The sequence below is a fragment of the Molothrus ater genome, chromosome 6, assembly GCF_012460135.2.
Source record: "Molothrus ater isolate BHLD 08-10-18 breed brown headed cowbird chromosome 6, BPBGC_Mater_1.1, whole genome shotgun sequence".
Classification (NCBI taxonomy): domain Eukaryota; kingdom Metazoa; phylum Chordata; class Aves; order Passeriformes; family Icteridae; genus Molothrus; species Molothrus ater.
In genome coordinates, this window is record NC_050483.2 from 6,632,076 (window position 1) to 6,658,035 (window position 25,960).

Sequence of the window (25,960 nt, forward strand, 5' to 3'; positions counted from 1 at the left end):
TCTCCCTAATTGCTGCCAACCTTTGTGCCTGAGCAGGGACAAAGGGGCCAGGATGGAAATTCTGCTTTGATTGAGGCAGATGTGTTTGCATATTGTCCGGGTTCCCGTTTGCATGGAAGGGAAATCTTGGCACATATCAATTCACATGGCACATATCAATTCACATGGCACATGGCTCATATCAATCACATGTCACATGTCACATATCAATTCCTGATTAGCATAACACAGCACCGTGTGAATGCCTCAGATCACAGATTTGTGTGATTTGTCGCAGACTTGTGAGAAGTACCAACGGTTTATGTGAATTTCATGTTTCACAGATCACAGATTTGTGTGAATTATCACAGATTTGTCTGAATTCCACGTTTCACATGTCACAGTTTTGTTTGAATTACCACAGATTTCAGTGAATTATCATAGATTTCTGTGAATTTCGCAGTTCACGTCACAGATTTGTATGAATTTCCCAGATTTGTCTGAATTATTCCAGATTTTTGTGAATTCCACGTTTCACATATCATAGATTTCTGTGAACTGTCACAGATTTCTGTGAATTATCACAGATTTGTCTGAATTTCAGAGATTTGACTGAATTCCATGTTTCACATCTCACAGATTTGTCTGAATTTCACATATTTGTATGAATTTTACAGATTTGTCTGAATTTCAGAGATTTGACTGAATTCCACGTTTCACATATCAGAGATTTGCCTGAATTTCATGTTTCACGTATCACAGATCTGTTTGAATTATCACAGATTTGTTTGAATTGTCATGGATTTTTCTGAATTTCACATTTCACGTATCACAGATTTGTCTGAATTCCACATTTCACATACAACAGATTTGTGTGATTTGTCACAAATTTGTGTGAATTTCCCAGATTTTTGTGAATTATCGCAGATTTGTGTGAATTTCATATTTCACATATCAGATTTGTGTGAATTATCACAGATTTTTGTGAATTATCGCAGATTTGTGTGAATTAGCGCAGATGTTGTGAATTATCACAGATGTTTGTAATTAATTCCACAGGTGTCACTACTTTGTCAATTAACAAATCCCGGGTTTGATTGACAGCTGCTTCAGCCAATCAGATCCCTCCTAAGGCAGCGGGCATTTCATTGGTCAGATCCGACGGGGGCGTGGAGATTCGACCAATGAGAGCGCAGCGCGGGCGTCCCTCACGCGCTCTATAAAAGGCGGGGCGGGGCGCTGGCCGCGCTCAGTTCTTCACGGCCCCGCCCGGGCCGTCGTGCGCTCCGCCCGCTCTCCTCACGAAGCTCCCGTACGCGTGCGGCCCCTGTGGCTCTCGGCGAGGGCAGCCGTGGGGTGTGGGGGCACCGTGAGGAGCGGCAGGCGATGGCAGAGCCGTGTGGTGGTGATTCGCACCGCGGCCGTGCCCTCCGGCACCCCCGTGCCCGTGTGCCCCCCTGGTTTCCTGAGGCGCTTTCTTGCTCGTCCTTCTCCTGACGGCGGCTCGCAGCCCTCACACACAATGTTCCAGAAAGATTATCTCCTGTGCAAGGTAGCAGCGTCCTGTTTGCAGGGCTTGGCTCCGCTGGGGTTTCTGCTGGTATTATCCGACGTTTAGGTGAGAAACAAGGGGGTTTGGAGCCGGGGAGGTTTGTGTCATATTTGTTGTTTTAATTCATAAAGATTGTTTCAGAAGGGATGTTTTATTTCGTTTTCCCTTATTTCACTACCAAATCCCTAGATTTTATTCCTTCTCCTACATCTATGCTTTTTACCAGCACTGCTGATATATAATGTGATCTCTCATAGGTCTGCCACTGTTTACTAAAATATTTTTAATTTATTGAGCTTGGTTCTGCTTATCGCCATGGGCTTCACTGGGTAGGCATGGCCTTGCTCCTTCCTTTTTGCTTGTTAATTGGATGTGTTATGCCATTGATCAACTTTTGCTGGATTGAGACTGTTTGCCTGTATTCTGAAAATACACCAAGAAATGTTTCTGTCGAGGTCTGGCATTTGGGTAAAGAGCCATTTCTGGTTAGCAAGCCTCTAGAGTAGAGTGGTATCTGCTGGGAATGGGCGGAAATGACAGCTCAGAAACGGAAAGTGCCACGAAACCTCGGCAATACCCAGGGCGCAGCTGCTTCCACTCCTCAGACACGGCATTTCCACAGCGAATTCACTCTGGGGAAGTGCTCCTGGCTGGGCTGCTTGGCACATGGCTCAGGTGGGTGTTCCCAGGGCTGTGACATGGGGGGAAGCCTGCAGGGGACGCCTCAGTGTCTGTTCCCAGCTGCACGGCTGTCTGTCCCCTGGCCTGTGTCCTGGAAGGGGACAGGTGCAGGGCAGAGAGCTCACTCTGCTGCCAGCTGCTGCCCACCTTGCCCTTCCACAGACAGCTGACACTTCTCAGAATCCCTGCTGCTCAGAGTGACCCTGAGATGTGTTAGGAAGTCTCTTTTCCCAGCCCAGCAGTCAAAGGAGTTAGAACTCTTCTCATTCTCAAGGTTGTTTATTGGTTTTTATCTATAAAATTTTCTCCTGTCCAGCCGAGGTTCATTCAGCAGGTCAGACAGAGGCACACTGCCCGTCCTTGGGGTGGTGTTGTCTTTTTATACTAAAAATTATGTGTACATTATTTACATTACCTTCCCAATACCTATCACCTATGTTAGACAGTGAGCTTCTACCTTCAACCAATCTTTAAGTGCCAACATCCCAGCAGAAGATGGAGGCCAAGAAGAAGAAGTAGGAGAGAGGCTGGACATGCCCAGATCCCTCCATCTTGCCCCCTGAACCCCCATTCTAAAAACCCAAAAAATCTATTTTTTCTCCATGTGATAAATGCACTATCATTCTACTTAAACTCTCTTGACTTGTAATTCTTCATATAAAGGTGGCTAATTGTTTTTTCATGGGTCAAGGTCAAAGGCACAGGGGTCTTGGGCTCTGCCAAGGTCTCTGAGCCCCCTGACAGGATCTCAAGTCCTCCAGGGCAGCCAGAAAAATTTCCTGGGTTCCAGCAGGCACTCTCTCCTCTCCTGGGGCAGGGTTCTGCCTCAGGTTCTACAAAGGAAAGGAGGTGGTGTTTTCAGAGTTGAGCAGAAATCGTTTGGGTTTTGGCCTAGAGTTTCTGTGTGAAGAGGTGCCACCCAGCTGGCATCTCTGCTCTGCACAGGCAGCTCCAGCCATGCACCTGGAGCAGGGGAGGGAAGGTACTTCCACTAAGTGTGCTGCCATTGATTACCATATGGTCCTAGGTATTAGAGAGGAAAGAGACCTATTAAATCATCTAGTCAGTATAATCAAGCAGAACTACTCCCTGCTGGACACTTACTGCTGGTTTGTCAACTCTAGTTCAGGAAACTGAGTTGTAGTGTTCAATCTAATGGATCCTGAATTTCCATTTAATATCAGTTTTCTTTGGTTTCTGCTTTTATATTAATGCATTGATGGGCTTTATATTGATTGGCTTTTCTTAGTGTAATGAGAACAAAATGCCACTTATCTTTTAAGTCATTTAACTCAAACTAGCAAGCTATCAAGGCTAGCTCCTCCCAGGGGACAATCCTAATGGCTGGAGCAGGGAGCTACATCCATACACAAGTGTTGGTAAGAGAGATAGTTCTTCAAAGGTTTTAATTTATTTCCAAACAGCAGCAGAGAGTTACAGCTGAATACACCAAGCAAGTCTTCAAAATCCCATGGAGCAAAGCAAGCAGAGCCTTATGAACCTTCTGGAGTCCCTCAGTGCTGAAGGTGGATCAGGTGGGTCTCTCTATCCCACGGAGCAGGGATATTCCTGCAGCTGCTGTTCCCAGAGAAGTTTCTAGGCTGTGGCAGTGCAGCTCCATAGCTGGTTCAGTGCCTCTCCTGGAGCATCTGCTCATCACTCCTGCAGTAAGTATCCCTTGGTGCTTTCCCTGCCATTTCCTTGGCTTCCTGGGCCCTGGATGATCACTGGGATAAACACTTGAAAAGGGGCTTTCCACAGAGCAGAGCCTTTACTGAGATGCCAGCTGAACTTTTCCTGGGGCTGTGAAGTTCCCTACTAAGATCCCACATAAGGTGCTGGGGGATTACGAGTGGCAGGCTCATTCCTCACCCATGAAATGAAATCAGTGGCTGTTTCACAATGCATAAAATAACAGGGAAGATGTGCCAGTGGGTGGCAGGGAATGCTGCTGAGTCACTGGATATTAAGCAATGCAGAACAAAGCAGACAAGGATTACAGGCTCTTTGGGGATGCCATATCAAGGAACCATTGGAAGCAAGCAGCAGCCCTTGCCTGACACATGCAGGCACAGGCATCTGTCAGCACAGCCATGCTCTGCCCAAGGCAGGGAGAGGAGAACCTCCTCCATTATCTCACCAGGGTCTTGTTACTCACCTGGGGCAGGCAACAGCAAAGGACTGGAAAGCTTGGTCTTAAAGCAGAGCTAGCAGTGCAGCTGCTTATTACAACAAATGCTGATTTTTAATATTTTTTTAGCTGGACTTTTAAAGCTCTATGTCTTTTATTTAGCAAAATTAATATAGTCTGGTGTCCACCAATGTGGAAATTTTAATTTGTATTTTCTAAACCTGTTAATGGCTACTTAGTTACTGTATTTCAGCTCAAGTATTTAAACAAAATTGTGAGCACCTCTTCAGCTGCATGTTTTTTTTCTTACATTCACTCCCAGAACAGCTGACATATTCCAGCATGAACAGAGTGGCCTCAGATGGCCTCATCAGAAAACAAAAAGGTTGAAGGTATGCAGTAATTGAGTTGTGCTAAGGGAACTTCCTGTGAAGCTGTTGCACAAATCCACTAGAGAAAGAATGACAAGAAATGAAGAGAATAAGTGATATTGACCAAATTTGGAGTAGGCTTCTTAGAAATATGTGTAATACTAAGTTGCTGGGCTTAAGCAAGAATATCTAGTTAAAATAAGAGGTGTGAGGGAGAGGGGTAACGCTGGAGCACTTCCAGAGTAGGCAATGTCCTTATGATTACTTTATTCACCTTGAAAGAGGTAACTTGGGATATTAATCTGGAACTAGAAGTAAGTAGGGGCTACAGATAGTTTTATGATTTCTGTTTCTGATTACACACTTGCCTCTTTCTTTAAGTGGAATTGTTTAATTTTCCACTCACATGTCAATGTACATTCGTGCAAAGACTGCCAATTACTGTTTTTACTGTTCCAATGAAAAAATGATCCTGTGGTTCTTGTAGTTGGTTTTGATCTGGACTGAAACAAAAGCAAGCATTTCAAGGGGTGGGGGAATGCAGAAAGCCAATAGGTGATGGAAGAATGTTAGAAAATACAGTAGCCTTGTGACTAGTGAGCTGACCTTGGACATGACATCTTTGTGTTTGACTCCCTGCTTTGTATCACATCTCCTAAAGAGCTTCCTAGCCACAAAATTCCTAAATATTCTGCAGTCTTTCTCTCATTCTAGTTGGTCATTAAAAATTTTCATTTTTAATGGTTTCATCTTGATGCAAGTGGAAGTACTGAGTAATATCAATTTTTCCAACCAAGTCTGCTCCTTTGCATTTACTTCTAAACATATCAGGCTCTGGCTGGAGTGCCAGGTTTGGGATCTGGTTTTCCTGACTGAAATGGCACAAAGAGTTTGTCATGTCAGTACTTAAAGTGTCAGCATCCATTTATGGATTTAATTTTTCTTGAGAAAAGCACAGCATGCTCTAGACTCAGCCGTTCACTCTCTTCCAGTGCATCAAGACAGACTTGGAACTTACACAGTGGCTATTTCTTTAAGTACATTTTTTTTGTTGGAAGGTAAAAACCACACTAAAATACTTCTGCCCACCTTTGCAACTTAAGACACTGCTGCAAAAATCAGGCAGTGCTGTAAAAGTGCAGCAGAGTGCTAGGATGTTTGCTCAGAAAGGAAAAAGCAAGTTGGCTATGCATGGCCTTTTGTTCTGCTGTACAACCTGTAGCCCTGCTTTTCTTCCCTCCCTTGTTGTCCTGCCCTGGCAATCCACTCCTTGAACTGGAATTCAAACCCTGTTTCCTGCTAACTATTACATTGTCAATATTCTTCTTCACAGATCACAACCTAGAAAGCCAAACTTTGTTCTGGTTTGTTTCTTTTTTGGTTTGTTTTGCTGTTTTTTTTTTTTTTTTTCTGCAGGTATAAATCGGTGCAAATTGCTGGAGTTATGGGATTTAAGCTGGAGAGTGCTATCAAGTGGACAGTGGCAGCACTACTTAAAATTTGCTTTTCAGATTTTTTTTCTTGTAATGTCATTGTCCAGGTCACTGGGTCTACAGGAAATTTAAAGCAGCCACTTGAACCTCTGAATCCTTAGTCCTTACAGAAGTCAGAAGAATGGCACTTTAAACATTTAAACATGTACTCTCATACATGTCCTTCAGAAAGGCTTAGGATTGATGAAACATTGCTGAACACTCATTTTTCTCCATAGGCTAATCTGTCCAAAGTCTGAGCAGGTTATTTAAAATTTCAGCCCCTTCTAACAGAATGGTCACTCCTGCACCACCGATAGAAACATCTGGATTTTATTCAGAAGCATTTCACAATTCCGGCTGCTAAAACACCGCTTCTCGCCGGAAACTAGGCTGTGAAGGTTTAATTCTGTTCACCTGCAAAATTCCATTTGTGTGACCTTCCCATGGAAATGCACATGCAGCAGCCCTCAAACTGAGAGGGACCGACATGGAAATAAATCACAGAGAGAGGCGAGTACATCACTGCCACACTGGCGGACACTTGGAGACCTGTTGAGAGCTCTTCTCTTTCAAAGCAAAAAATACAAAATGCGCACAAAATCAAAGCCAAATGGGCAGAGTTCTGCCCTCAGAATCAATTAGGAGCATATAAATACATGTTCTGAAGTAGTCCCCTACTCTTTTCCAGAAGAAACTCACACAGTAAGTATGTCACGCTTGTACTTGCAGTGATTTGAGACAGATGGCAAATTCAATGCATTAGCCCCACAAAGAGATTAAACTGGTGCCAAACAGGAAATACAAAGCACGTCTCGCATTTCACACAGGCAGAACCATATTCATGTGTGTATATATTTGTAGATATACATTACACATAGTAGACATTTTTATGTACTGTTTGCTGTATATAATTTTCTAATTTTTTATATATTTATATCTATTTTTAATATATTTATATACATATATTATAAATACATTTAAGTGTATATATTTGTATAAATATATAATATATAAATATTTTTATTTATTTTATATTAATATATATTAATATATTAAATATATACATATATTGTATATATATTTCTATTATAAATATGATATATATTAATATAAAAATATTTATATATTTTTATATATTCGTATATAAATATAAAAATATGTAAATGAATATATATAATTTATATATATTTTATGAGATTTTTAATATATTATACGTATTTTTAATATATTATATATATTTAAATATAATATATATTTGTAGTATTTGTTATATAGTACAATATTGTATAGTGGACCTATGGAGTCCACTGTTTGAAGAAGTTGCAGAACTTTTCTGTCTCTGTGGACACTGTTTTTTCCGCACAGTGTCAAAAACCTTGCTGAAGTCCAGGTAGACAACATTTCTCTCTATGAGTCTGTCTACGTTCGTGTATTTAACATTATTTACGTATTTAACATATGTGCATATCCCATCTCCAGGCGCACGGAAGGATGCGCCTCAGTGTGGCGTTGTGTCAATAGTCCTCAGTCTGGCTAAAGCACGGGGAACAAAACGGAGAGGACATGTTCCACGGCAATTCCCATCGGGATTGGGCATCGCACGGTGCAGAGGAACAGTGTCCAGGTACGCTGGCGGGCACTCGGGCAGCTGACGGGCCCCTGCGGGCCCGCTCGGCCGTGGGCGCTGGTCGCGGCTCCCCCGCCCCTCACGGGGCTCGGCCCCTCGGCCGGGCCGCCTCGCCCTTCCGGCGTTGCCGCGTCACTTCCGCCGGGCCGGGCAGGAGGAGATGGCGGCGCTGGGCGAGCCGGTGCGGCTGGAGCGAGGTGAGCGCGGCCGCGGCCCGCACGGGCGCTCCTCCGCTCTCCGCTCGGCCGGGCGGCGGCAGCCGTGGAGCCCCCGGCCCGGCCCGGGGCCGCGGGGCGGCGGCAGCAGTGGCCGTGCCGCCCTCCCGGCCTGCCGCAGGAGCCCGGACGCGGCTCTCCGCCGGGCGCAGCCGCGGCTCGTTCGAACAGCTGATGGGATTTGAGCCGGGTGCCGTCGCTTGTGGCTCTTGGAAGCGTTTCGGTGGGGCCGACCTGTTGGGCTTTGCTTTGTGCAGCCCCCGGAGGTTTTTCTCCGTTTCGGTTTGCCGCTGAGTTTCCGTGGGGGCACTCGCCTGAGGCCTTCTGTAGCTATGTTTGCTCTGCCTTGGCTGCTGTGAACGCTTCAGCCTGCTCTTACTCAGCCTGCTGTCTCTCGGTTTCTGCTTCTCTCATGGCAAAACTTCATCTGAACACAGTAGAAGTCTTAGAGTTCTGAGTTCAGTCGGTTAGCTGTGTGTTGGGTATAATCGTTTACTTCTTTTGTAGAAGACGGCTGACACATGCAGGGATCCTGCTACATTTGTTCATGGTTGTCTTCTGTTACCCTCTCATATTTGTTTTCACCCCATTTTTTCTAGTATGTAGTCTTAATTTGTATTGTCAATACAAGTGCTGTGTAACTGAAATGAAGAGCAAAACAGATCAAGTATAGAACCTAGTTGGGTACTTTTGTGTAGTATGTTTGAGAGATTTATCCACGGTTTTTAGGAAACAATTATAAATTTCCTTCAGTGTGATGATCGGGTACTGTGTGAGGCCCACAGATGCTTTTATAACAATATAGATGATTGGTTTGTCGGTATGGATTTAGGACAGTAGGGACTGGAAAATGAATGGGAAATGATTATTGATAATTAGAAATCATGTTTTTGAAAAGGAAAACAGGTGAAGTAGAGGTGGTTGATTGCTCTGACTTTCCCCCCTACCATTCCCACTAGCACCGCCGCTTTTGCTCTTGCTGCTAGATGTGTTTCTGTAGGCGTATAACACACTGTACATACCCACTTCATTTTTCTGCTGCTATTGTGTTACCTGCTGAGGAGCTCAGTTTTTCTTTTTTTGCCAGCCCTGCTTCTCATCCCACCCGGGAACCCCTTGAGCTGTGTGAGTTGGCCTGTAAACAGTGAGTTATGTAAGGTCTCTGCTTCACACAGCTCATCTACTGTCTCGGCTCAAAGCTTGTTAATTAGGGCAGCTGCTGCAGCAGTGGATTAGTCGTGCTTGGGAGGTCTGCAGATTTAAGGCTCAGGTCCCATCCTTCAGCTCATTACCCTGCCACTGTGCCCTGTCCCTGAAAGCAAACAAATCTGCAGAGTTACTTCGGGATCAGTGGAGCAAAGGAGCTGTTTGGTCTTCAGGCATATTGGTCTTTTTAAGGAAAGAAGAAAAAGAGAGCCTTATTTAAAAGCAAGAGCCTTATTTACAGAAATAGGTAACTGTTAATTGTGTGGGGGTTGACTGCACCTAAACTAATGATGAGTCATAATTAGCTAGAAAGTGAAAGTCGCTAATGTTGTTGGCATATAGCACGAGAAAAGAGAGAATAGTGTAGAAATGAGCTGATTTTAAATCAGTACCTTATGCTTACCACGAGGGCCACTGGAGATTCTTGTACAGCACCTCCCCAAGTCACCAGAGGGCAGGAATGAAACCAGAGTTACCATTTCAGTCCTTCTTACAGTGTAGTGGTGATGTGCTAGCTCTACACACAGCTCAGGAACCTAGAATGCTTGCACATAAGCAGTGCAGCTAATTAATCAGGAGTGTCTGTGAGGGTGCTGTGTTTTGGTCACACACGCCATCTTGCTGGCTTTTCCCCCACCACATTCTTTTAGTTTAAATGTTTTCTTTTTTTCAGAATTTCCATCTAGCGATCCCAAAAAATGATTTGTGAAGAGCAGGCAGTGTGGTATAAAAAGGAAGAAAAGGTGAAAAGAAATCCATTATATGTATGGATTGTTTTTTACAGTTATTTTTATGGTTTGGGTTGTTTAAATTATCCACCTCTGGAGCTACATCTGTGTCAATCCTTGTTGAAATCCATCACTGGGCCACTTGTGTGCTGTTCATTTTGGTCTCTGGTGCTGAACAGTTGGCTGAGCTCTGGTGTCTGTATTGTGAGGAAGACAGCTCTCAGCTGGTCACTCAGGAGGAAGCAAATTACCTCAACACAGTAGTCAGCAGGCTTTTCTTGAAAACTGAAAGAAAGTGTATTTTGCTCTTTATTCCCAGCAAAACACTTTTTTCCTAAAGCAGTATTGCTGGGATAGATAGAATATTCAGCTTTTGACTGGTGGTGCCCAGTGCAGTTCAGTAGAAGAAAGCTGTGCTCAGTTGCACTTCCGCACTGGTACAATGGGATCCTCTCAATAACACACAGCAGAGCAGCTGCTGGGAGCACAGTGTCCTGCTGGTGGCATGTGCTGTCTCTGTCTGCCTGAGCAAGAACTGTGGTGTGATAGATGGTTTGAGCACTGAGGATCTGACTCTCATGCTGTGTCTGACTGCTCTGAGTTTTTACTTTATACCAATACTTTGGTCCTTTGATCTGAAAACACTTTTTTTATTGGAGTGTGTCCTCTGCTTTAGTTTCACCAAAAATGAATCCAGTTCAGTGTATCCTAATCACTTTTTGAAAAGCTGATTCTGTGTTTTTAGTCTGTAGTTAATGAAAGACAGAGCTGGTTCCCAAACAAACCAATTTTACCTTAGGGTAAAAAGTGCTGTGTCATTAATGTTTCAGTCTGTTAAGAGATACAGGTAGGAGGCATATCTAACTTAATGACAAAACATGAAGGTGGAAAAAAGATAAATTATCACTTGGAATTCTGGTGCCTTCATTTCTCCTGCTACTCCTTGTATCAGTTCATTCTTGTCGCCATTTAAAGTTCCTTCAGAATCCTAATCAAATTGATAGCAAGTTTGTACATCTTACATCTTCATGTGGTTCACAGACCATAGGCTCAGGAGTGGCTACATGTAGCCTCTATGTGCATGTAATAACCATTTGTCTGCAGACATCTGCAGGTACTGAAATGATAGTGGTGCTGTAGTTGGTAGATAAGTGACATTGGTCATTAATCCATGGAGTGCTGTCAGGTTGGAAGTGCCGCTGTTTCCATTTGATCATAGCTCTTCAAGTTGGTCAATGGGCTACTTGATGAATTAAGTGTTATGTTAATCAGTACTGCTGGTGCTGAGTACAGGGGTTACTAAGAATGTTGGTGATTTTGCATCATCTGGAATGTCTTTAATTTCACCAACTGTTTTGGGTTTCGAATCAATTGCAAAATGTATATTGGGAAGTAAGCTTTAAATGTGGGGTTTTTTTAATTTTGCAGTTATACAGGTAGTAACTGTGAAAAATGTGTTCTCTGTAGAACGGGGGATTATTAGTAGCTCATTTAGGTTTTGGTATTGCATTGCTCTGGATAGCTGATGCTTATAAAGCTTGGAAATGCTTGCCAGAAAGCACCAAGTGCTCGTGGCACATGAAAATATATGGCCATGTTAACTATCATCAGAAATAATGAGTCTTGGGGCTGTGGTACTTGAGTGTTTTCCCATGAGGGATTTGTTTCCAGTGCATGGCTGAGCAGTCTGTGTGCTTCAGGTTTGCCTTGTTCACTCAGCTGCATGGCCTGGGTGTGTCTGATAATTCATGCCATGGACAGAGCACTGCTGTGGGCTGTGTCCTGATTTCAGAGCATGCTACCTTCTCATCCTGTTACAGAACTGGTCTCTTTTTACACTCCTGTTTCAGAGGTTCATGGCTTTTGCACCTCCTCCTCTGTGCTGCCGTGGTACTGCTGAGTAGGTGTGCATTCACATGAAAAATGAGTACCTAGAGGTTAGTTACAGAAAAAAGGAAATAGTGCCTTTGGGACTAGCAGTGTTCCAGACTTCATCCTGTTCTAAAATGATCTGTGCATCATTTTATGTAGTAGATTAATCACTGCTTTTTTGTCTTTGTGATAAGGAAAGCAATCCTTTCGATCTGCTTTTCCAAGAGACTGTCCTAGTTGTGTTCAAGGACTCCTCTGTGTTTCAGAATAATCACTAATGTAACAGTTTGGAAGTACAAGTGAGGGATGTGAATGTATTCTGCTCTTCTGGTGCTGCCAAGAGAATGTCACATTGCATTTGGTGCCTGTCCTGAGTCATTCTGGTCTGGAGTCAAATCCTTCATGGAGTTCATTACACAGAGCAGCATTTATGAGAAAATGGACAATGCCAACTCTTAGGAACAAATTTCAAGGGACTGAAAGAGGCTTGGGGTTCAGAATTCTAGACTATGGAGATGTTCTCTCTCAGCTGAGAATATAAAAAGGAGTTCTGCTGGTTTTATAAACACTTGAGGAGGGAAAGGAAATAGGCCAGATGGTTTTCAGCCCTCTTCTATGGGCAGTATTGAATATACCTTATTGAGCTGATTTTTGAATATAAAAGGGATGTTAGCATATTTGTTAATATTAAAATATTATAATATTTCATAATGAGCATATTTGATAATATTAAGTGTGTGTTAACGAAATGCCATCCATAGAGTATTTTGAAGAGTACACTCCCAATACTTCAATACACATGCCAATATTTCAGTCCTTTGAGAACAGATTGGATTGTCTTTGCAATATGCATGTCAGTGTTGTCCAGATATGTCCAGGTTGTTTTTGTGGCTGATTTATAACAGGCTGAAGTAGTGTTGTATTGTAGCCTTTTGTAAAGACATGGTTTTATAGGTAACAAAACTTAAACATAGTTTTAAAGTGTATGCAAGTGCACACACACAGACTGCTCCCTTAATTAAAAAAAGGTACCTTGAGATTCCTCAGGCATTCCTCATTACTAGTGCTTTATGTTTTTCATAGACATCTGCAGAGCAATTGAATTGCTGGAAAAGTTACAGAGAAGTGGAGAAGTGCCACCACAAAAGCTACAGGCTTTGCAAAGGGTTCTGCAGAGTGAATTCTGTAATGCTGTAAGAGAGGTAAGTTAACTTGATGGAACAGTTACCTTCAGTCAAAGTCCACTATGATTTACTTTTTGCTTTTTGTGCTCACTGCAGTAAGCTGATTTTGAACTTGATAAAGCAGCATTTAATTTACAGAGCTTAACAGAACAAGACTTACTTTTAAGTAATTTCAAAATAAAATAATTAGGGACACCATAGGTGTATAAAATGATGGCTTAGTAGCAAATCACTTCTTAAAGGTTATTTTGAGAGTCTGTTCTTACTGGCAGCTAGCAGGATATTTTCCAGTTGGTTTCTAAGAACAGACCAAGTTCCAATTGCCTATGTAAGGCAAAGTACCAAATGCTATTTTTAAGCCAAATCCACACCATCTTTAGGTGGAGTCTTGTGCCACCTCATCTTCATCCCAAGTATTGTTTGGGAGACTTTTAGGTGTTTGGATGTGCCTTGCTATTGCTGTTGCTTATGTTAATACTGATGATAACAGCTGGAATGATTTTTAAAGAACCTGTTTGTAGACACAGGTGTCATCTTGATGTTTTCATGCCATTGAGGACACTGTACTTGTTGCTTAGCAGGTACAAGTGGTTGGCAGGGAGATGAGATGTGGGTTAGCCTGCAGTGGAAGCACCTCCTTAGCATTAGTATCCTTATTGTCTCTGTGTTTTCAATCCTTGTTTTTCCCTGAGATGCTCAGTTAGTTGCTAAAGTTGAAGGAAACTTTGGGAGCTTTTGGGGAGGGATGGGCATTCAGCAAAGCCTTGAAGAGCAGCCCTGAAGTGGTTTTGTGTGCATGCATGTTGAACAATTCCACTTGAATCCAGCAAGAGAAAATACCTGGAGTGAGGTGTGGCAGCCCAGCCATGAGCATTCCCTGAACACTGGTGGGGCCTGGGTCCTGTGCAAGGGGGGGAGCCTTGGGCTGAGACTGAGCAGCAGAAATACTGAGAGAGTTGTTTCTTCAGAGAGTGTTAGATGGCCTGTTCTTGTTGTGAGTCAGGGAGCAACGTTAGAGGTGTGTGCTTTTAATGTACACAGTTCTGAGTTGCACCTGATATTTTGTTACATTACCTAAGCAGGAAAATTATCTGTTTTACTCATGCTGGAACTGTTTTGTCTCTAAAGGTGTATGAGCATGTGTATGAAACTGTGGATATCAGCAGTAGCCCCGAAGTCAGAGCTAATGCAACAGCAAAGGTAAAAGCCAAACCATAACTTGCAAAAAATGCAGTAGTTCATTACTTTAGAAGCAGAAGATGATAGAAAATTCAAAAGGCTATTATCTAGATGGCTGATAAAATGGATAAGCTTAACAGGTTATTAAAAGGTATAACAAGACTCGTGGTTTTTCATTTCTTTCATTTCAATTTTATTCTTGGAGTTGTGAATTTTTCATGCTAGTGTTGGTAGGTAGGGAGTTGTCTCATTTGTCTTAACATGTGAGTACTTTGAGATGAAATACATTTTCAGCCTGCTCACTGTGCCTAGCTAAAGGGACTGTATTCAATTTCCTATAAATGACAAAATCTTGTTTCTCACAGGCCACAGTAGCTGCATTTGCTGCTAGTGAAGGTCATTCTCATCCCAGAGTGGTTGAACTACCCAAAACAGAAGAAGGCCTTGGCTTCAACATTATGGGAGGCAAAGAACAAAATTCTCCCATTTATATCTCTCGGATTATCCCTGGAGGCATAGCTGACAGACATGGAGGCCTGAAACGTGGAGACCAGCTGCTTTCTGTCAACGGAGTGGTAGGAGCTGCTCTTCTCTTTCTATGTAGCAGTGGCTGCTTGTTTCCACTTGAGGGGGCACAGAGAACACATGGCACTAGCTCCTTGTTCTTCTGATCTTGGCAAAAGACTCTCTTTTTGCCCTCCCAAAACAAATTTGCTTAGGTTTCTGTGGAGTTGTGTGCATTGAGAGTTTTGGGGTTGTGCTTTGGTTACCTGTCTCAAAAAGGAACTGTACTGTCTATATCAGTATTTCAGATTCTGAGGGGTTATATAAATGTAGTCAGAGGATTTTGTAAAATACAAGCTGCCTTCCTTTTTAATCCATGTTTCATGATGCAGATTTCTACTAATAGAGTTTTCTGCACCTTCTAAGGTTGGGAGTAAATTATGCTATGTTGCTTTTGGCTGACCAGATTCTCATTTTTCCATAGTGAAAATGCTACTGCATGATGAAAGCTGTAATGAGATGGAACTACAAGGTGGTGTTACCTTGTATGGTATTTTTCTATCCTTCCACTTCACTATACTGAGCTTCAGAAGCAAGCTTTTTACTGTATTTTAAGAATTGTGTGTCTGAGGTGCTGATGTGAATTTTTTTTTTTTGTAAGCATCCTCTTCTGAAGAACCAAAAATATAAAAAGTAAAAGGGAGACTGGAAAGGAAAGGTTATGGGCAGGCTTTGACTTGAGACAGCTTTCAGTCACATGCATGTAAATATCTCCCAAGCACTTGCTTTTATTTACAGAGAGGATCTATGCAGGCTTAAAATTACTATTCTTATTACATCTGTAAACCAAGTTTTATCTTAGGACTGAGGGTCAAGCTAGATTCTGGGGGGTTTTGACTCCTGAAAGGAACAGTGCCTGGGCACAGATCCTGGGTGTCTGTACTCAGGAGCTCCCAGCTGGCACAAACCTCTGACATACCTGACTGTCACCTGGGACTCCAGCTGTCCTCTCCAAGAGGCAGGAGAGAAATCAGCTCTACTGATGCAACTGTGCTTGCCTTTGCCTTCTGTTATCGGGGAACATTTTGGCACTGGTGCCAAACTGCCCTCAGATGGGGCCTTCCTCACCCGCAGAGTCTCTTAAGGACAGCAAAACCACCACCCCACCCAAAACTGAGCCTGATCAGCAGGCAGCTGGGACAGCTAGCAATGGCTCTCTGTGTGCATGCACGTAAATATATATGTAGCCCTGGTAAGAATGCAGCAAGTGCAGAAATTGCTGTCAAGAATGCTGCTGTATTCAGAAAATCCTTGCCATCTGGTATTTACAGGTGGAATCATCATAATACATGACAGGCATTTTCTTGTGATTGTAATTCATACTTGAGTAATAATAATAGAAAATGCCACTGCCAAGACTGCAGGGAATATGACTGAAAAACAAGTTCATGTTTTTCAGGTGGGAGATCTCTGGTGTACTTCAGAATTTAGGTGTTTTCTTAGAATTAAACAGCTCTACAAACCTTTTATTACCAGTTTTAAACAGAGCAGCCTAAACATCCGCTTGAATAACAAAAAGGAAAACTTTCAGATGTATGTGGTTGTCTAAGTCTGGTAGAAGAGAAATAACTTGGGGTTTTTTAACTGATGTTTTTCTTTCTGTAAGTAACTTTATAGTAACAGGGAAGCCCTCCAGTCAACAGGTGCATCACCTGCCCTCTAGCTTCTAATAGCACCAGTGGGAGGTGGGCTTGGAGTGGTCCTGTCATTGTGTTTGATAAGTTTGGCAGCAAGAAGTGTTGCTGATAAAATACCTGCTGTGCAGGAACGTATTGGATGCCATTTTTGACAAGTGTTGCTTATAAATTCTAATGAGATGAATCTAGATAACAGGTAATCTAATATAATCTAAGAAATTCTGAGAGTTGGTATAGGAAAGCATTTTTATTGTGGTCTTCTGAGTTGGGTCAGGCTATTGATAATGAGTTGAGAGGAAATGAACTGGAGTGGTGTGGGTTTGCTGGGAGACAAGTGGAGCAACACACTGCATGTTAGTTGCCCCATTGCAAGCAGCCAGCATGCACTGCTCTGCCTTGTTGTGATACCAGGTAGCACCAAGAGGGGCAGTTATCTTGCAGCTGGCTCTGTCAGTTTATTAAGCAAATTGAGGGTGGCTGCTAAATTTAAAATGCATGCAAAAAAAGAAAATTAATATCAAATTTTAAGTAAGCCTTCTCCTGAAGCTTTTGGTTTTTGGGTGTAATTTCATAATCGACTAAGGTTATCATTGCAGAATTTTCAGAATTGTTCAGCATAAATTAAAGATTTTTGCACTATTCTTTTGCTAATATTAATTAGCATTTTTATCCTCACCTCACTTGGTTTGTTCGAATGTAACTCCTGAAATTGTGTTACATTGTCCTTATGCAGTCTTGAAAATAGAGTACATATAAATCAATACATCAATAGAATGGCTTATGCTTACATAGAATTGTACACAGAATGTAAGAATCAGTTTCCAGTGTGTGCCTTAGTAACAGTAGCTGGTTTGTGCTTCACAGAGCGTGGAAGGGGAGCACCATGAGAAGGCAGTGGAACTGCTGAAGGCAGCTCAAGGCAAGGTGAAGTTGGTTGTGCGATACACACCAAAAGTCCTGGAAGAAATGGAGTCAAGGTTTGAAAAGATGAGATCAGCAAAACGAAGGCAGCAAAATTAACACTGTGTGCAATAACTTAAAGAGAAAATATATATTCCTTTTGCATTTTGTAGTTTCTTTGTGACTCAGTTGATCCAATGCCTGTCCTCAAACCCTGTCCTTTTCATAGCATCGTGGAACAGTTGAGGTTGGAGGGACTGGATCTAGTCCATGCCCCATTCTCCAGCTGAGAGGAGGGCCAGCTGGAGCAGGTTGCTCAGGAGTGTGACAAGCTGAGTTATTCAATATCTCTAAGGATGGAGACTCCAGAAGATGACTGGGCAGTCTGTTCTAGTGTTTTGCTCTCCCTTACACTATGAAGATCCATTCCTATGTTTAAGTAGAGCTTCTGTTGTTTCCACTTGTGCTCCCTTCCTCTTGTCCATCCCTAGATTTACTGGGAAGAGTTAGGCCCTTCCTTCACTCCTCCCTCTCAGGCATTGGCACAGACTGGTGAGATCACCTGAGCCCTCTCTTCTCCAGGTGAGAGAGACAATCCCAGCTCTCCCAAGTTCTCCTTGTCTGTAAGATACTCCAGTCACTTCACCACCTTTGTGGCCCTGAACTGGATTCACTCTCGTGTGCCCGTTTCTGTGTTGGGCTGGGGAGCCCAAAGCTGTCCCAGTGCTCAAGCTGTTCTCGGGAGGACTGAGCAGAGGTGAAGAGTGCCCTCCCTCAGCCTGCTGGCAGTGCTCCTTCAGTGCAGAGCAGGGCACTGTGGGGTTTCCTTGCTGCAGGGGCCCCTGGTGCCTCATGGCTCGCTGCTGTTCTCTGCGAGGCTGTCTGCAGCTGCTCGCTCCCCAGTCTGTGCTGCTGGACAGGGCTGTTCCTCCCGTGTAGGACTTTGCACTTTGCTGACCTTTGCCCGTTTCTCCAGCCTGCTGAGTCCCTCTGAAGGGTTTGCTGAGGGTGAGGTGTGCCAGCCCCTGGGCTGGTGTTAAAAACCTGCAGAGTGTGAACCCTTGCAGGGCCCTGGCTGCTCTGGCGGGGGCCGGTACCCAGCAGGACACTTGGCCCCTGAGCACAGCAACCCTCAGCAGCTCAGCCAGTTCCAGAATGTCTGCAGTCTCCTTGTGCCCCACGGGTTAGGAGGAATGTGTAGGTTTAGAATGGCCTGAAATGCCCTGGGGAAGCATACATGGTGATATTTCTCTTGGCTTTTTCTAGTAAGTCTTGTGTCAGACTTTTAAGTGACAAAGTGATTTTACAGATTTTTTCAAAGGCATTTAATAAGACATAGTTGTACAATCAGCATCCCTTTTTTCCTGCTTTCTTTTGACATTGCTTAGCTTAGAATTGGCTGGGGGTTTTGCTAACTGACTTTTTTTTAAAAGAAGAAGATTCTTATGTAGCAGTATTTTGGCACTTTTCTTAGGGATATGTTGTATGTCAACTACAAAATGTAATCACAATCTACTGTGTAGCTGGTAACAATACCAGATTTTGTAATGGTTTGGTAAGTACATTGTTTTTACACTTCTGCTGAATTATAATTCACTACTCTGGAAATTGTATTACCTCTCCTGTAAATAATTTACAGTTGGTGTTCTTATAGAATGATGTTGTAATAGCCAACATTTACAAATTTGCAACAATCATTCCTGTAACTTACATTATTTTGTACCAATTTTAAAGCAGTTATGGGGAAAAACATGATTGCTGTTTGCAGTTCTGGATTGACTCTCTAGATGTATTTTTATATTGAGAAACAGAAGATATGTAAATGCAGTGCAAAAGAAGTCCAGATATTCCCCTGACTTTCTGCTGTGTAAAAGAATTATTCCTCTTAATTGTCATACCATTCTTGTCTTTCTATTATCTTCTGTTGTAGTCTTACTTTCATATTGAATGTATTGCTTCTGGAATTAGTACCTAAATTACTGATTGCTATTGAGTCTTATATGCCAGGTTACTGTGACATGTCAGCTTGTCTGGGGTTTGAGTACTGACTGCTTCTGACTTGGGGGATTCTTGTTTGTACTGCACAATCACAACTGCTCAATGAGGACATCTCCATCTGTGGACAACTGCTGTCTTAGCTCATGGATGTTTGATGGTGCCATGGGTTTTGTGTACCATTTGGAAAATTTCTGGACACAGATCCACTTTTGGGAATTTAGAAGGTTTGATGCTGTACTTGTGTAGTTCAGGTTCTGGGTTTGGGTCTTTAACTACACCTTTTGAAGAGTTAACCTCCTTGTCTACTGGGTATCAGTTCACTTGTATGGCAGCTATGCATACATCCTAATTGACTGTTAGTAATATGATTTTTAGAGGCTTAAACTGACAAGTGCTGTTCTTGCTGTGTGGCTAATCCCTAGTCTTATTTCACATGAAGCAATATGTGAAAGAAGGGAAAAAGGTTAGTAATCTAAAAATGACAGCTTGAAGCTTGTGCTTTGTCAGTTGATCTATTTGAACAGAAATTGTGGTTGCTATGGGCAGGTGAGAAATGTGACTGCTTTCTGCATGTCTGTAAGCATGGTAAGCCTGCAAAGAGACCTTTGGGAGATACTGGTAATTTGAAAATGCAGTATAAATATTTATCAGTTAGATGACATTGAGCACTGAATTGCATGGTTGGTTTTATGTCATAGGCCTCTTTCACAAGGCCTCATGTTGCTGATACAACCATGTTGTTGAATTGTATATTTTTATGGAACAACTTATGTTTAAAGTATTGAGACCAAAATCACTAGTTAGACCAATTGTGGATGTGTTTTAATTTAATTGTTAATTAGTAGAGATATGTTTTAGAGCCATAGATAAATATATATATTACAGAAAGGTATGGATACAAGATAGGAATGTTCATTTTACATACCATGTCCCTTGTATTACTGAACAGGGTGTGTTTTGTTACTCTGATGAGATATTTACTTCACTGCACCTAGAGCTGCTAAATGCAGTAGCATTTTGATTCTGAATTGTAGCATTTGGTCTGGTTTGGCAACTACTACAAAATGTGGAGAGGCGTACCTGGGCATATAAATAGTATGTATATAGAGTTTGATAAAATGTTTTTAAATTGCAGTAACAAAAAAAATAAATAACAGCCAGCTAATTAATAATCATTTTTGATGCTACAAGAACCCTTTATTAATAAGGAAAGGGTTGATTAAAATATGCCTAGAAACCTGATCTCTGTTACTACTGAGCAGTGCCTGTACTGTGTTAATGTGCAGTCCCTACACACTTCTCACACATGGGTATACCAACATATTAAGAACTGTCATTTCTGCAAGTGACTTCTGCATCTGTTGCTGCTGTGAAGGATCTTTGCGTTTATCAACAGAAAAATAAAAGTTCAGTCTCACACCACTGTATTTGTGTGTTTTTCTTCTGACTGTCCATTTCGAGTCCAGGTTCCAGACTGCTTTAATTGGCTGTTTATAGTCTCTAGGGCATAACATAAACACCTTGGGGGTGTTTGGGCATCCAAAGCGAGAAACTTGAAATCTCTGCTCCGTTGTCTCCTGGTGGCTTTTGAATTGTCCCTTTTCTACCCAGTGTTTGGTCATTGGCTGGGGAAGGAGTGCTATAAAGCATCTGTAATAGTTAGAACCTTTTGCATTTTTGAGAAGTCAGCTACATAAACTCAAAGATGCATATTATTCTGAGTCAGATATTACCTTTCAGTTGTTTGAATCAAGTATCTCATTCTGGGTCAGATATTTTAATTGTTTGAATCAAGTATCTTTAAAGTTACGAGATACTGAATTTCTGTAAGTCCTTCAAAGGACAGTTCCTAGCGTTGTTGGTAAAATGTTTCAAGAGTTATGGACTGAGGTTAACGTAGAGAAAATGTTTCAGTTTTGAATGTAAAACAAGTTGGGGTGTTGATTTTTTTTTTTTTCACATTTAAGTAGGCTGGACTGTGATTTGAAAATACATGGAGAAATGTTATGTGAACATTTGATGTTGATGATAGGAAATAAAAACACATTGTCTGTTTTATTTAAAAACCAAGTAGTTACAGTGCCCTGACTTACGACAGTGAAGTAAGTCAAAAAGCAAAGCTGGAATTAAATTGGTACAAGGAAAGGGTGGTAGGTAAACACTGGAATTCCAGGGGAATGGTGGATAAGGTGCAGTTGGAGTTTGTGATTGTCTTCTAAAATCCTGGTGAGAAGCTGATTTCAGAGGTAAGTGTGGTCTGCAGTGTTCACTTTTACAGAGGAATTGTCCCAAGTCTGGACAGTCTTGTAGGCACAGAGTTTGTGGTGATTGGAGTGGGGCTGTGGCTGATCCCAGATTGGTGCAGCTGTGCAGGACAGGTGAATGCTATTGAAGGTGAGGAGCCATGGAGTGCCCAGGGGTGCTGAGCAACCACACAGGGAGCAGAGGGCACACAGTTTTAATTCTAAACTGCCCTTTAAAATTAAGTTAGAAATAATTTCAAGCTTTGATGCGTTACTGTTTCCTGTTGTTTTAGAGACAAGTCAGGTTTCGAGTGACAAAATCATGAAAAGTAAAACAAGCTCTGTATTCATCTTTGTTGGCATTAATTGTGTGGTTGGTTGAGATTTTTGGGGGCAGGGATGAGTAAATTGGGCGTTGTATTGGTAGCCAAAGGTTTAAAATAAGTCTGCACAGTTGCACGCTGACAACTTCTTTCCCACTCCTCAAAACAAATCCCTTCCCCAGCGCAGCTGTGCAGGTGCCTCTGCCCCTCAGGTAAATGAAGTGCCACCAGGGCAGTGGTGGCAGGTGTCCCTGTCCCTGCCTTCCAAACCATCCCACGGTCAGGCTGCCCACTGCTGCTCGGGGTTGGCTGGGGGTGGGAAGCAGGGGAAGGGGCTTGATGCTTTCTGCCTTCCTCCTGCTTTCATACGGGAACACTGAGGTGTTTTGTGCTGTCTACTTACACTGCAGTGCCTCTAAAAGGTGCAAAATACAAACGAAAGCCTGTTGTTTTATTACGAAAACTTTGTAGCTGGAATACAGACTGACATGAATATTGGACTGAACCCTGAATTTAATTTCCAGTAGTTTTGTCCTAAGTTGCTTTTTAATTCCTGTATAGCTACCTAATTTCAGCCGATGACTGGGTTAGAGTGACAAGATAAAGTTAATTTGTTATGATGCTATTACTGTGTCCCTCTTTTTTCAAGGGGAACACATGGTACTGGAGAAACTCCAGAGTAAACTCTAGACAGCAGAAGACCTGACCCATCTAGGCTGAAAAAACTCCAACAACAAAAAAAGAACAAAATAATACAAATAACAATCCTCCACACACACTTTTTGAGCTGTCCTCTCTTTTGGCTTTGCTCTATCCAAGTGACAGAAGGTTGGAATAAGTTGCCTCTTTTAGCTGTGGTACAGTATCTCATTTCTACTGGCAGCCCAGCTCGCTGCATTTCAGAGGCATCTTTTGGAATAATGGAGCAAGGATACAATCAACAGGCCAAACTACAAAATACTTTTTGCTGTGGCTCATCCAGGTAAGGCATGCACAGGGACAGGTAATAGAGACTCTCTACCATTGGAAGTTAAGCATTGCTTACATAGAAAACTGTCATATTTATTCATAAGCAATTTTTCAATTAATTTTCTCTCAGAATTCTATTTAACTTGTATGTTTTTTCTTCAGTCTCCATGTGCTGTTTCTAAACTGTGGATTTTAGTGGTCTTGCTTGTCCTCATTAGTTTTTCTTGTTTTACAGAGGCATGAAGTAGGTATTGGCAAACAAATTTCCTGGGCAAATTTTTGACTCTACCAAATTTTTTTTTTCCCAATAATTTTTCTGAAGCTTTAAATTGCTTCTGTATTTGTGCTATACTAAGGTTTGGCTCTTTACTATCATTTTCTTAACAAAGCTTTGAACTTGACTGAGCCTTTCTTTTGCCACTTGTTTCCAGAAGTGACTTTCAGTTCTACTTCACCTGAGTAAAAGTTTCAGCCTTTTTTGTGGCAAGAAATGTACTTCCATTTTAAAGAGAGCTTGTTTTGTCAGTGCAGCTATTCCAGAGCGATCTTTCTCCACACACAGCAGCTCTGTGTCATGTTCTCAGCATAACTAATTTCCTGGTGTCATGGTTTAACCCCAGCCAAAGCCAGCACACCGTGGAGGCAGAATCCAAGTGCTAATTGAATTTCCCAGCAGTGTGGGGCTTAGTAGCAGCAGCAGCAGCTTTTGCTGTGATGCTTCTTTCACAGTTTGCATGAATCCTTCAGGCCCATTTCCAGCCCCTTGGAGCTTCTTTTTATCACTAGACAGATAAAATTTAAAGCTTCTCTGAACTGCATACATCTCTGTGTTTACATCTGCATAGTGAACCGGGTCTGGGCCGTCCTCAGGGAGGAGAACAGCCCTTGGGGCACATCCTGCCACATCAGCATTTCTGATGGAGGATGATTGGGATGGGTGAAACCAGGGGTGAAACAGCTCACCTTGCAGGACTGACACACTGACTGCGTTTTTATCCCAGTTTAGAAATCAAAACCTCCATGCAAATCCCTGTTTTTTTCTGTAAAGTCAAAGAAATTCTTAGAGGAACACAAAGTTTTTATCACAACTATGATCTTCACATTCCCGTTCCCCTGCCATCCTCTCCCCTGCACAGCTCTAGCAGCAGGAGTTCTGATGCTCCAGTCTACCTTCACTTTGTGTTTATTTTTGTGTCCATGTTTCAGGTTTTAATCTGCATGCTCTTCCACTTCAGACTCCCATTCAATCCAAATGAATTTGTGTCTCTGAAGCAGGGTTTTGTCAGAAGCAAGTACATTGCTGGACTTGATAGTATTGTGGCAATAGAAGGAAAAAAATGCCATGTCCATACTTTTGTATTTTCCCTCTATGTTTGTCAAGCTTTCCTGATGCCTTTTCACCAAATGTCTGACAGAAGTTTCAAAGCCCTGTGCCTGTACATCAGGCACCAAATCCTGGAGATGTTTCACAGTAATAAATCAGTTTATGGTGCTTCCCATTTTCCCTGAAGAAGAACAGAGAATAGTTTCTCCACCAAATAGTTTCTCCACAGCTCAACCAAAATGAGCTAGTTTTATCTATTTTTTATTGACTTGATAGTTTGGCCCTCATCTTCTTCACCTTGTTTAAAGCATGCCTCAGGATTTTTCTCTTTTTTGCAGGTTTTTTGAGTTGTGGGGTTTTTATTTTTTAATTTAATTTAATAAGCTAAATGTTGCCTTATGCTGTATTTTGGGGGATGCTTCTTGGGATTTGTGATATTAAGGATTGCTTCAGACCAGATTTTTAAATTATGGTAATTTCAAAATCCACAGTATAATTTTTAGTTAAAAAGGTAATTTAGTAAAATATGGCCATATTTTTTAAGCTTAAAAATATCTTAGCATGTAGATCTTTCTTACAAAAATAAACCAGCTTTACAGAAGATGCTAGGGTTTTATTTATTAAGGAAAATAAAATCAACAAATGCCTGCAGGTAGGTGTCTGCCTAAGCAGAAAGTGAGAGAAATGGGAGTTGTTGATGGAGAGGAGAGAGCAGTGATCCATCATCAGTACCAGCAAGGGAGAGGCAGAGGTTGAAAAACTAAAATTAATACTTTGCCAGTGTGAGTTCCAGACTAACTGGAAGCAGCAAAGCTGGATAAAAAGGATAAAAAGGGGAAGTGGATTGCCCCTAGGACAGGAGTTTCAAATGTGGTGACTTTTGAGAGCTGCACTAAGGAAAGAAATGTGAAGTGGTGCTGCTAAAAGAAAGAGAAAAATTGAAATCAGGCAAGGATAAAGGAGGAAAAGCTAGACCATTCCAGTGCTTCAAAGCATGCAGGGAAATAAAAAAGCTCTGCTATTCTGCTTTTACTGGGGCCCTTTTGTCCAGAGAACTTCTGGGGACACTGTAGGGTACCACTGCTGCTGTACAGAGTAACTCCATGCTACTGTTTGTCTTCCAAAATCCAGGCAGGCACCGAGGGCCATTTCTGCTCCCATTATCTTTGCTTAGTGAAGTGAGACTATTTGCAGAGTGAATGTAAGTGCTTTGCTATTTTTCTTTGCCAGTAGTAGAAGAAAAAGGTCACTTTTTCTTGTGGGGATTGGTTTGGATCTGTTTTGTTGCAGGAAGTTGAGAGAACTCCTTTGAGTTTTTTTTTTCCCCCCTCTGCTCTGGCTTCTGCTCCTCCTCTGCTATCCCTGAGCACAGGCACAGAAAGTGACATGAATGCATGGTGGCTTTGGCCCTGACATTTCTTAGAACAACATGGCTTTGACAGCAGCATTTCTCTGCCAAGAGCAGCCAGGGAGGACAAAAGATAACCCAGTGTCTGTACTTACAGCAAACATTGGTACTTTTATAGCACACAGGGGTAGCTTCCACTTTGAGAACTTCGTATTTCTCACAAGGTACAGGACAAGCACACAGCCTGGTATTAAAGGGACCTCACCTTTTCACAGGTAAGGGATGATGTTCATGTAAAATCAGCACATCAGGAACAGGATTCCTAAATGCAAGAAAATAACCATTTTTGCAACGAGAGAAAATAATCATAACACTTTTAGAAGGGTTGAAACACTTCAGAAAAGTTGAAAAATGATGAGAAATGTAGGAGATGGTGGTGGTGGCTGGAGGATCT

General features: G+C 42.1%; 1 protein-coding gene across 2 annotated transcripts; it reads left to right on the plus strand.

Moving 5' to 3' along the window:
* Positions 1–7,737: 7,737 nt before the first annotated feature.
* On the plus strand, positions 7,738–20,718 carry LIN7C (lin-7 homolog C, crumbs cell polarity complex component). Of its 2 annotated transcripts, none has more exons than XM_036384313.2 (5): positions 7,738–7,813; positions 12,921–13,039; positions 14,150–14,221; positions 14,566–14,775; positions 17,266–20,718. In XM_036384313.2, exons 1-5 carry the CDS (start codon positions 7,753–7,755, stop codon positions 17,419–17,421), a joined length of 618 nt encoding a protein of 205 aa, XP_036240206.1. In that variant the 5' UTR covers positions 7,738–7,752; the 3' UTR covers positions 17,422–20,718. The 2 variants fall into 2 exon arrangements, with proteins under 2 accessions (XP_036240206.1, XP_036240207.1); XM_036384314.2 differs by lacking the exon at positions 7,738–7,813 and adding an exon at positions 7,962–8,013.
* Positions 20,719–25,960: the final 5,242 nt, after the last annotated feature.

Bases quoted from the DNA above. Each gene is read 5' to 3' on its own strand.
- LIN7C (XM_036384313.2), top strand. From the start codon at position 7,753: ATGTTCCACGGCAATTCCCATCGGGATTGGGCATCGCACGGTGCAGAG. The intron at 14,222-14,565 runs GTAAAAGCCAAA...TGTTTCTCACAG, and splicing joins GAGCTAATGCAACAGCAAAG to GCCACAGTAGCTGCATTTGC. The intron at 14,776-17,265 runs GTAGGAGCTGCT...TGTGCTTCACAG, and splicing joins TGCTTTCTGTCAACGGAGTG to AGCGTGGAAGGGGAGCACCA.